Genomic DNA, 11,631 nt, shown 5'->3' on the forward strand with positions numbered 1-11,631 from the left:
CTTATATATTGATGGAAGTAGGGGTCAGATCACCAAGCATTGTGGCTAGCCCCTTAGGGAATTTCCTTGTTATAATCTGTGCATACACTCCACAGCAGTTGTGCATGCCTCTGTGGGTTTACCACCAAATGAAGCATAATTGGGAAACGTAACATAACAACTGAAGCATAATTGGGATTAAATTTTTTGTCAAGCAAACAGAACAGTCTCATTAATAGAACACCAATGAAACAAGCATGGATTATACCAAAGACAAAAAAAACAAAAACAAAAACAAAAAAACCCCACCAAACCCACAGCTGTAAAGCACAGAAAGCACAAGGCCGAGATATATATATATATATATATATATATATATATATATATATATATATATATATATAGAGCATTCTCATGAAGATTGTTTATACATGCTATGCAAGTATAAAAACCTGATATAAATTTGACATATAAAATTTTAAAAAGTCACTAAGGCTACATGTTGATGTATAAATTGAGCATTCACTATTTACAATTAAAGGTCATGCTTATATAAAATGTGTTTCCTTTAAAAATACGTTTGATTCAGTGCTTATTAACATTTCAGTATTAACTTATAAATTATCTTTACTTTTTAAAAGCTTCATTCATTCAGAATTCCATTACATATATAATGCTACTCCTCAGTCTTGGCAACATAAAAAATATTGCACAGTGAAAAAAATTGATATGATATATAACCTGTATCAGAACATTATGGTTTTGCATTGGACTCATACAGCATTTTTTTCAGGATTTTTATTATGAGAAAATCTTATGTATAAACATTCTGTGACAAGAAATACTGTCACCTGATCCCTAAAAACAATAGTGTTTCAAGGTAAAATTTGTCCGAGCTGTCTGGGAAAATACTATTGGAAAAGTACAGATATACAGATTGTCTCTCAAGTCTGTAAATGTAATGCTCAACGCCACCAGAACAGTAAAGTCTTTATATAATCAATATAATGATTATTATCAATACTATTCTTTGCCAGTTCTAAACACCAGCTCTAAAATAATTTTGTATTCACAGACTGATTTACCGCATAATAGTTTGATCTTCAAGTAGAAAAAAAAAAATAGGATCAGAGGTTTCACATGGTTCAAGCCCACGGCCCTATGTAAACCCACACACTTTTTAATTTTTCAGTTTGGGAGAGAAAGTAGCACAACTGGTCTGTCCTAGTTTAAGGGCTAAAGTGTGGCCAGTGGCTAGAGAGTGGCTAGAGAGTGGCCAGAAAAACAATAAAAGAAATACAGATAGAAGCAGGCTGAAGGATGCCGTCTGGCCCAGTGTTTGACACATGGCATTCTGCCCTTGTAGCATGAAGGCAGTTTGGTCAGAATGGGTGTGCTGTGCCACATATGATGTGTCAAGCATTCAAAGTTAAGCTGGCTCTGAAATACTTATTGTTATTTCACTATTGGCCTATTCATTTATGTATCTGTAGTCGTCTTGCACTTTATGCACTCTAGAAGGGCTGACTAATTTAAAACACTTTACCATGCTTTCTCGTTACCGGGAATGTAGTCCAGTTCATTCAGAGAACTTATGGGTCATATAATCATAACTAACTTTTAGCCATTACCCCCTTCCAGAGAACATTACGCTAATCATCACAAAAATTAGTTTTTGTCTTCATTGGCAATAAAATCTAATTAAAAGTATGCCACCAGTGATTAATTTCACAACATCTTCAACCAGAGAAACAAAGCTTGAACACAACACTGATCTTCAGATTGGCTAAAGAGAAGGTATGTGTGAATATGCTGGTTGCTGGAGGCAATGAACATATACTTTTAGTTCACTGGTACTCCTTTTACATTTCAAACATGCTTTGTCAGAGGTACACTAAATTATGTCCTAGCGGATCATCGTACAACAGCAACAGCCAACTGCCATGACTGCCTAGTGGTTATTGGAACCTAAGGTGTAATAAAAGTGTTGATGGCAACTGGTTATTTAAATTGGATTTGCTGATAAACAAAGAGGTACTGAATATTGCCAGTGTTTTCTGTAATTTGTCATGGGTTTATCTATCATTAATCGCTAGAGACAATCAGTTGGTTATCTGTAGTTTTCTAGCACTATGCACTCTAGAAGGGTTGACTAAGGTAAAACACATTCTCCATGTTGGGTGAAAAGTCATAAAAGAGACAAGTCAGGACAAATGCAGCTTATGAGGCAGAACCCAGTTTCACTATGCACACCGAGTGTTTTTACACCTGAACACTACAAATAACTGAATCATTTCACTTCTCCCCACAGCACACTTAATATGGGGTCCTTTAGTTCCTTCCAGCAGGAAAGTTCACTATAAGCCCTCTGTGGTAAGTGAGGTGAGGGTCTGCAGCAGGTTGTCCAGGCCCCATAAGTACCCGTCTTCTCGGTTCCCCTCCTGCCAGGGCCTGCAGTGGTCCAGGATCTGCCCTTCCAGAAGGGCTGTGGTCTTGCCAAAGTCAATGAGCCACACCTCGGCACGCTCAGTACGGTCGTGGATGAACAACAGTGAACTCCCGATGACCTTGGGAATAAACCCATTACAGAACGTTTTTGTAATGACTGCCTGTTTCTTGGAAGAATGTGTCTTGGTGACTAGTATGCTTTCTGTTTGTAATGCATAATGTCACATGCCACAAAATGTACTGAATAGGACCCATGTGTTTACCTCGTGTTTCATGAAGAACTCTGAAACCTTCAGAGTGTGTCTGATATCGTTCAGTCTCCTAATGTAGGAGCCCTGTAAGAGACAGATGGATGGGAGACGCTCAGCATGAAACAATAGAATAGAGCAAGATGAAGTAATCTGGTTGCCAGTAACAATAATCTCAGCATGAGCTCTAGTTAGAAAAAGTCATTTTGTAAACACAATTGCTTCGAACGTTGCTGTTTGGGATGATGATCACCATGTGCTGGTACTCTTTTCCACCCTGAAACCACACACACTTTGTTATTCTTAGGTTATTCGTGGTCGGAATCATAGTCTTTACCTATAGTTTCCTGACCTAGTTTTAGTTCCATTCTATAAGAGCATGTATTTTACATGTTTGTATGAGTGGTTCAGTAATAGATAAAAAAATGTCACCAGAATGAAGAGGTACTCCTGAACCTGGCTAGATATTAATAAACCAGTACTACTATGCTTAAGGTACAGATTATTTACGTAGGCCTGAAGTGAAATAATGGCAAATTAAATTACATTATTGAATGAATAGAAATGTACTCTGGTCAAACAAATCAAAGATGAAAATGTAAAAATGTTTTGTCTGGATCAGCACAGCTAGAATTATTTTATTAATCTGCATTATTTGTATATTTAAACATGTTCTTTCTCTTTAACCGTAGTTTGTGGGAGTACTGGGCAGAATGACGGGGTGGCCAAACAGGTTGATCTGGTTGGTCTCACGTACAATTATGTTTTCATTCCCACAGACAAAGTCCTTGAAGACGTGTGTCACATCTTCCCTTGACCGAGTCTTCTTAAAATCTGTGCGACAGGTTCCATCTGCTTTCTAAAAATTCAATAACAAAGGTGATAATCACACATAATCCCATCAAAGCAGCCAGAAATAAAAAAATTTCCTCTAATAGGCATGGTCATGGACTACTTCTGCTTTTTAAGAGGAGCCATTAGGGACACAGCTTCAGAGATATTCATTTGTGTGGGGTGAGATACACCATTTGTGACATAAACTTTATTTGAACATTTATACATAGAAGGATCTGAGAATGAAGAATTCATTCCACTTGCCACAGTTTATGCAGGGGAAGCAACAACCCCTCCCCCACCCATTGCAAGCATCTCTGTCTTTCACCCTGTGCAGGTACCTTCACTCCCTCGATGCGGAAGCCAAGTGTGTTGGTGGAGCTGAGCGTCTCCCTCCACTGCATGTAGCGTGGCTTGGTCACGGCCTGCTGCCTGTGCTCCTCGGCTGTGGGCGCTTGTTCATCAACCTCCACCATCTTCTTATACAAGTCCCGCCGCAGCTTGGGATTCTCCCTGGCACGTACCAGCTCCTCTTCCAGATAAGTCCTAATGGCAAGCAGAGGAGGAATAAATCCCTCAGGAAGGCGAGCAGCCAAAAAGAGGGGAAAACAGCCACTGGACCACCTGATGACACCCTCTGGTGTCCAGTGGAAAGATTTGCTGGATCAAAACCATGTCTCTCAACAAAGGAATATGAGGAACCAGTTTTCTATCAGGATGTTTTCAATGGAAATGGGTTGTCTGAGAAACCCAAAGAAAAGGTTCTCCAATGAGATGTTGCAAAGAGGATGGTCAGGCTCCTTGTTTAGGAAGCCCAAGTAAGTTAATGAAGCCCAAAGTAGGAAATCATTGGCTTCATACAAATGTCAACCCATAAACAGTATGTCTAAATAATATATGATTCATACTACTACAACATCAACTAAGATTTCAGATTATATTGACCACAATATCTTAAAATATTGACTGAAGGGGTGAGATTTTGAGGTTCTTGTTTTTTCACATATCCACAGGAGGCTTTCAGTTTCACTCCTGATGACTTCCTGTGTGTGAAAGTCAGTACGGGACTCCTCAGAAAAAAATGTCTCTGCAAGCATCTCAAATGTGTAAAGTCTGTGAGAAGGAAGCCCTCAGGGACGCCCCATGTATGTGTGTATGAATGTGTGTATACACGCATTTGTGTCTGTCTGTCTGTAAAGACAGATAATGTGCACGTGCAGCACAGGAAATGGGTGCCTCGGTTGTTCACTCCAAAGAGCCTTAGCTCCACCCTCTGCCTTTACAGGAAACAGGCCAAGAGCCTTAACAGGTGTTTACAAGGCCAAAGCTAACCACAACACACATGTGCACGCGCACACACACACACACACACACACACACACACACACACACACACAAACACACACACACACACACACAAACACACATCAAATTGACTGCACATGTTGTGCCTGATTATTAGCCACTCAAAAACATAAGTTTTCAAGACTTATTTAAAATGCCTGGTTCTCATCTGTGTCATCTGTGCTCAAATGTATCTAAATATAGAGTTTCATACCCCAGTGGTAGTAGGAGGAAACATCTTTTGAAAAGACAAACAGCTCTTTCAAAAGATTCAATCAACATATATGCAGATCTGAACTGCTGCTTGTGCCATAATGGAACTCCCCTTGTCCAGTGAGAGTGGCTCCTTATTAATAACCTTAATAGAAAATGGCCATGTCTGAGGGTATGGAGTTTTCTTCCCAGCCACTTAATGATTACATGGATTTCTGATCTAATCTTTATCACATAAGAGGTCTTCTGTGAGCATTTGGAGAGCAGCAAAGGCAGCAAAACCATCGTGTGACCATTTAGCCAAAGATTTATTTAAAAAAAGCTCACTAAAAATGCCAATAACTGATAAGTGTACAGTGTTTGCTGCACTCTACCTCATTCCCATCTTGCAATCCATGACATTCGGTCCATCAAAGCTGGTCAACAGATCGCTCATCTGCAGGTATAGCTCCCCGTCCCGCTCTACCACACCACGGTAGGTAGGCACAAATCTCTGCAGCATGTCACCGCTCAGCTGCTCAAAGCACAGCCTCTCATTCTCCGAGTACTTCTTCAGGATGGTGCCCTCCTCTCCAGCCTTGAAGCTGCCTGCATCCAAACATAAACACACAAACTGAGCTGACAGTAGAGTGATGGGACGCAGCGTGAAGTGGCTTCAGAATCGACTGATGCTGAAGTTCATCGAAACCTTGACTGCATCCTGACTGGGCTAAACAGACACATCCACTGATGATTCAATACGTAAACAATACTATAGCAATTCCATGGCAGGCTGTGTAGCACTGGACTATTTTCATCTAATAAACTAGACCTACCTTTATGACCTGCTAACTGAACCCAAGATAGACGTCGTCTCTGTGAAGCCACAAAAGGCCAGTGGACCACTGTCTTCAACTTCCACCAGGGTCTGGCCTGCTGAGAGACATTAAAATGCTGATATCAAATCCTGTTTAAGGATAAATAGCAGGTTGCAACTCTGAAAGAAAATTCAGGATTTTTTTTTGTCAGGCAATGTGGTGATAGCACCTTGGAGACTGGCTCCTGTAAAATGTTTTAAAAAATGCATTGTTTGCTAATTATTATCACAATATTGTCCAGACCATTCACAGATGAAACAGATGCTCTGATGAAACACAACTTTCACATAATCCAAAAAACATAAATAATTTTGTTCAAAATCATGCAAGCTACTTTTATGTAAATCACATTAAAAGGTAACCTTCATGTTTTAAGATAATGAAAATTGCAACCGCAAAATGAAGCTTTATTACTATAATATAATATTTTTGTCTGTCATGCAGCCCTACTCTAGACGTAGCTTTTCTATTTCTAGACTGATAATTAATTCAGTTTGGAAATAGTTTTCCTGGATAAATAACAAACTTTTTTTTTTTTTTTAATAAGTATCACAACATTAATTCCAAAACCTTAAAATACTGCAATGTGATTCTCCTCCTATATCATTTAACCCCTGAACAGTGCAATAACAGTGTTTTCTGAAAACGATTCCATGTTCAGTGTACAACCATGACAAGGTAATTGTTTGACACAGATGGCAGCTATGAGCCACAGACACGCTTCTCACCTCAGCCAATCACATAGAGCGTTCACTTTATTTTCAATGCCATGACTGCAATAACTCTTTTTTTTTTTTAAAGTAAATGGGGCCATGTGACATCCTTGATGTGAACCAGATTCATTAGCATTTTCATGGTCTGGCTGCCAGCTATGAAGAGTGGTCCATAAGTAATTGGACACTGATGTACTTTTCTTCTTCTGAATCTGTGCTAAAGCAAATGAACTTGAAATGAAACTGAGCACAAAGTTACGGTGCAGAATGTCAACTTTAGTTGAATAGAAACTGGTAAATTTATAAATTGGTTGATCAACCACCAGATGCCGTGTATCTTCCCTGGTGATACTCTACCAAGCCTATAACACATGCACTTTTTATCCAACAATAACCTGAACATTATGTACTTGAGGCAGTGAATTGCTTCTGTGGTAAACCCTCAGGGGTCATGCTAATATATTCTTCTCTCTGACAAATCTGTGTCAACATCACAGAGTAATCTTTGTTTATTCGACAGTTTTTCATCATGATAAAAATTATACTTTGGATTTTTCTTAGTACAGTGGTCTTAATACTTTCATGGACAGCCATGATGTATTTGCAAGTTATCAATGCATTCTTGCTTCTAAACAATTTTTCAATTGGGTAAGTTTCAGCTATGTCTATGTTTTTATGTTCTTTTTGTTGAGCTACATCTCAAGATTGATTTGTTGAAATACTAGAGTGGTGGCGCTTAAAAAATATGCGAGATGGAGAGGGGCAGTGAGGCCACTGGTCACTAGCAACAACGTTCTAAAGGTAAAGTTGACATTCTGTACTTTAACCTCATATCCACTGCTTCATGTCAAACACAACTTGTTAAAGTACAGGGAACAAAAAAATCATGTTACTGTGGAATTACAATGTGTTTCATGCTATATGTTTGTATAAAATTTTGAAATGATTTAAAATGACTGAAACTTTACTTAAAATAAACAATGATTCCATGTAAAGGATTCATGAATATGCACATAAATAACATAATTATTTCATAGTTACCATGTCATTATCATACTGCAATTATTTGTAAAATGTAGATTATAACAGCATATTCTATTCTGCCAATTATGTATGTAATTACATGATGTGTAAGTTACATTATACTTAAAGAGCTGAAAGGTATAATAGGATAATAATTTATTTTAGCAGGAAACATTGGCATTGTTAAAATATACCAGTGTGTGACTTCATAGTCGAGCACATTACGCAGACCACAGATAAACTATAAACTAATTAAACAACCATCAGTTTTGCTAAGGAACAAATGAAACAATTCAGTGTAGATCTGAAATGTCAAGTAATGAAATCTTGACGGTACGTGTTCTCAAAGCATATCTCTGTGGGATGAAATGCTGTTGACAAAATGTACAAGAAAGAAATGTGAACCCCAAGTGTTGGTGTTGTTTGGTTTGTAATATAAAAGATTGTGGGCTATTAACCTTCCTGAACTGAAAGGCCACTTCTCCTCTTCTAACATACACACACCTCTACACCCACCCACACTCCCCCCGAATGTTAAAAGGCCACAAAGGAGAGGTTGAGCATACTGTTTGTTTTTATATGACAAATGTGTCAACATTGCAGTTGTTCCTATTTTAAACTATCTGTGACTCTCCACAATAAACAGAAAAGACAGCAGATGTGGCTGCGCAGTACTGACCTGATGACTTTGTATGTTGACTAATAAGGATATAAATAGCCAGGTACACAATTTTCTCTCAAGTGATGTTTACACTCCATGAAAAGTGGAAAAGTGTTAAATGGAGTTAGAATCCATGGAGCACTGAAATACTGGGAGACAAGAAATACAAGAAAAACATTCCTTGCTAACTGTTTCGTAACATCCAATGTGAACCTTGTACAATAGTAAATATACAGATCTGTAACACACCCATTATCAAATAATGAGTTATGCAGTCATACTTGACATTATAAGCAAACATTACTATGCATGCTCTTAGACTGCTATAACTCTTTTGTGCGTCGGGAAAAGGTATATTATACTAAAACAACAAAAATAGATTTGTCTGCAGCAAACATTCTGTCATGCTCCTACAAGGAAATATCTTACCTCATAATTCCCTTTTATTTAACTTAGCAAGCAAAGTTAATGTACTGGCACAACTAGATGTATGCATGGCTCTTTCCAAAGAACCTACCTGCAACTGATTGTAAGTGAACTATTTAAGTAAATTACACTCATGTGCTAAGACAACACATTGGAAAGTGCTAGTACTTATCTTACTATAAAGCACCTAGCAGTGCTCACCTTTGCTTGCTTTGCTAAACTGACATGCATGTTATTGAAGAAAAACGTACTATGCTAATAATAGTGCTGTTGACATTCAGCTGTCTCTGTACAGGATTAAATAAGAACAAGAGAAATGTCTTTATTTCTACTATTGAAAGAGCTTAATTAAGTGTTTAATATATCAAGTATAGTTACTCTAATCAGTCAGGTGACATTTCAACAGGCCTGAAGTTGTTCCCCTTTTAAGAGGTAGTGAAAATGTTTTTTTTGCTGTATGGTGTGGCTTCAGTTTAAATGTCAGAAGGCTAAAGTTTTGTTTTCTACAACTATGTTGCAATAATGTATTTTGCCCAGTCTGTATACTGGTATAGCATATATATCAGAACACTGGATGTGGTAGTTGCACATTGGCAATCTCAGTGTGAAGAGAGTTCCTCTTACATTTGTGAGCAGGCTATGCAAGTCTTCTTTATAAAGACAAAGTTGCATTTTTCACCCGTGAGTGGAATGCGTCAGTGTGACTAAAGGATCAACATTCAAGCTCATTCAGCAGAGAGGGTGGAACTTCTCCGACAGCTCAGGGTGGATACTGCACAGATGTGCCTTCCAGATTTTGAGTGGTAGCATGTGTTTAAAGCAGAGCTCTGTCTAAGGCCTTCTATGGTTGTGTCTGGGCAAGAGTATTTCAAAGCAAAGTGCTGTCCAAAATGACTGCTGACACTTGGCAGATAAAATAATACACCCCAGCTCATGCTTAAAAAAATACTGTTTTATGATTTTCAGGATACATTAAATGGGGACTGAAATCCTGTTTATTTATTTTTTTTGCTGCTGCTGCGTTCACTAACTTTCTGGTTTGTTTACTGTGTTGGATGATAACTTGAATTCATAAACTGAAAACATAATTATTTAATTTATTCTGTTTATTATCTCCACCAGAGTAAGACCGTCTGTAAAAGGTTTAATTTACCAAATCTTCTGTTATTCGTTGGTCCCTTTATGAAAGCGTTCTTAGCATTTGTCGTATATATATTCAAATGTGGTCTGTGCTATGGCAGGTGTTGCCAACTTGTCAGTCAAAGCCAGTAATGGCAGGTATGAAGACAAGCAGGAATATTCAAGGTTCGGAAACTATCTTGTGGTAGTCTACTAGAACTGCAAACAAGTAGTAGGTTATTTGGTCAGAAAGGACAGGTGTTATCTGACAGACATACAACCCGCAATAATGGCCAGGTTTTTCCATTACAATGTCACGCTGAGAAGATTTACACTGTTTGTCTTGTGAGTACAACCCAAGAGATGACCCTCCTTTCACTGTTCTGTAGATTATCCCCTTTACGTTTTCCCATGAACAAACGTGCGCAATCAGTTGCAAACATGCACGCACTTGTTGCAGAAAGTACTAACCAAACGAACGTGTTTTACTTCTCGTTCAAAACACTTATCGTACTTAAATCCATAAGATATAATAAGTATATATTTTACTATAAACTATATAATATATATAATAATAAATGTATATAATAGTACATTTAGTTATCGAGCTGTTAAATGTAAGTAAACCAAAATGTAGGCTATTAAACTACCGATTACTGTTTATTGTTTCAGACTGACTAGATGGCCTCAAATAGGTACTCCATCATAAATATTGTGCAGGCAAGGCTAGCAAACGGACTGAACTCCGACCTAAAACAGGTCATCCTTAAACTATGGGAAACTATTAGACGAGACGACATACCTCTCCCGCGTCCCCCAAATGTTCCAAAGTAACGATTCCTTTGCTTTTTGTTTCGCTGTCACTAAGTATGTCATCTTCTGACTCTTCTAATGCTGCGGAGGAGCCGGTAGACGAGACCGATGAATTAGACAGTTTACGGCGTAGCCCTCCGTTCACCGTGTCCAGATCCGCCTGCTCGATCTCGCGTGCGCTTCCATCGCCGTCGGAGGTAATGGTCACCTGTGGGACGAGACGTCCTCCCACTAGGTCGCTATCGGAGACGAATCCTACTTGCCCACTTGTGGAGCTACGTTCCGCCATTTGCGAGCTATCATCACAAATTTGTGTTGATGAGAAGAAGCCCTCTCGCTCTCTGCCTGCTCCGTCGCAGATCGGAGATGACCTGTGGATTACGGCCTCCCTCAACGACCTCCGCCTCTCTTTCGGCATCTGTGATGGGGCTGGGTTTAAGGGATATGTCCTTTATCCAAGGGGCCACGGGTTACTCTTCTGGCCCCAAGAAGCCGCTCTTTTGGTATTATGTCCGCAAAGTTCATGAAGTAAATTTGTGATTTCAAATAGAGTAAGCTTACATTGAGTCTGCGGATTCTCCACACCGACCTATTACTTGTAGTCCATTCGGTCACATTTCATATTACGTGGATCAGTCGAGGCAGGGAAGCCCTCTGAAACACTCAACCTCAGCGCGGTTTACTTTGTGTGATCTTCCGCGTTTGAAACGCTCTGTTCTTCCTGACTTTGCATTTGTTTGACTTCAGTCAACTCATTTCCTCATTGGCACGTACGTGCACAACCTGTGCAGCTCAGCAAGATAAAACTGTAGAGCGCAGCACCACGCTCGCCACCACCAAGCACAGCAGCAAGGAAAACTGTTAACCTTGCCTTTCGATACGGCTATATTGCTGCGGTTTAATCATATTACAATTTTATTCAAATAAATTAAGTGAAAGTCTTTAGTAACTTT

At 38.9% G+C, this 11,631-nt stretch overlaps 1 protein-coding gene across 2 annotated transcripts; it reads right to left on the reverse strand.

The window, feature by feature from the left end:
* Positions 1-393: 393 nt before the first annotated feature.
* Positions 394-11,409, reverse strand: itpka (inositol-trisphosphate 3-kinase A). 2 transcript variants are annotated; one of them, XM_027008852.3, is made up of 7 exons: positions 10,668-11,409; positions 5,882-5,978; positions 5,441-5,654; positions 3,851-4,055; positions 3,433-3,534; positions 2,691-2,762; positions 394-2,546 (listed from the first exon to the last, which is right to left on the reverse strand). In XM_027008852.3, the coding sequence occupies exons 1-7, from the start codon at positions 11,094-11,096 to the stop codon at positions 2,337-2,339; spliced, it is 1,329 nt and encodes a 442-aa protein (XP_026864653.2). In that variant the 5' UTR covers positions 11,097-11,409; the 3' UTR covers positions 394-2,336. The 2 variants fall into 2 exon arrangements, with proteins under 2 accessions (XP_026864653.2, XP_026864652.2); XM_027008851.3 differs by having other exon boundaries at positions 5,882-5,981.
* Positions 11,410-11,631: the final 222 nt, after the last annotated feature.

The sequence above is a fragment of the Electrophorus electricus genome, chromosome 10, assembly GCF_041902795.1.
Source record: "Electrophorus electricus isolate QZ-2024a chromosome 10, ASM4190279v1, whole genome shotgun sequence".
Taxonomy (NCBI): Eukaryota; Metazoa; Chordata; class Actinopteri; order Gymnotiformes; family Gymnotidae; genus Electrophorus; species Electrophorus electricus.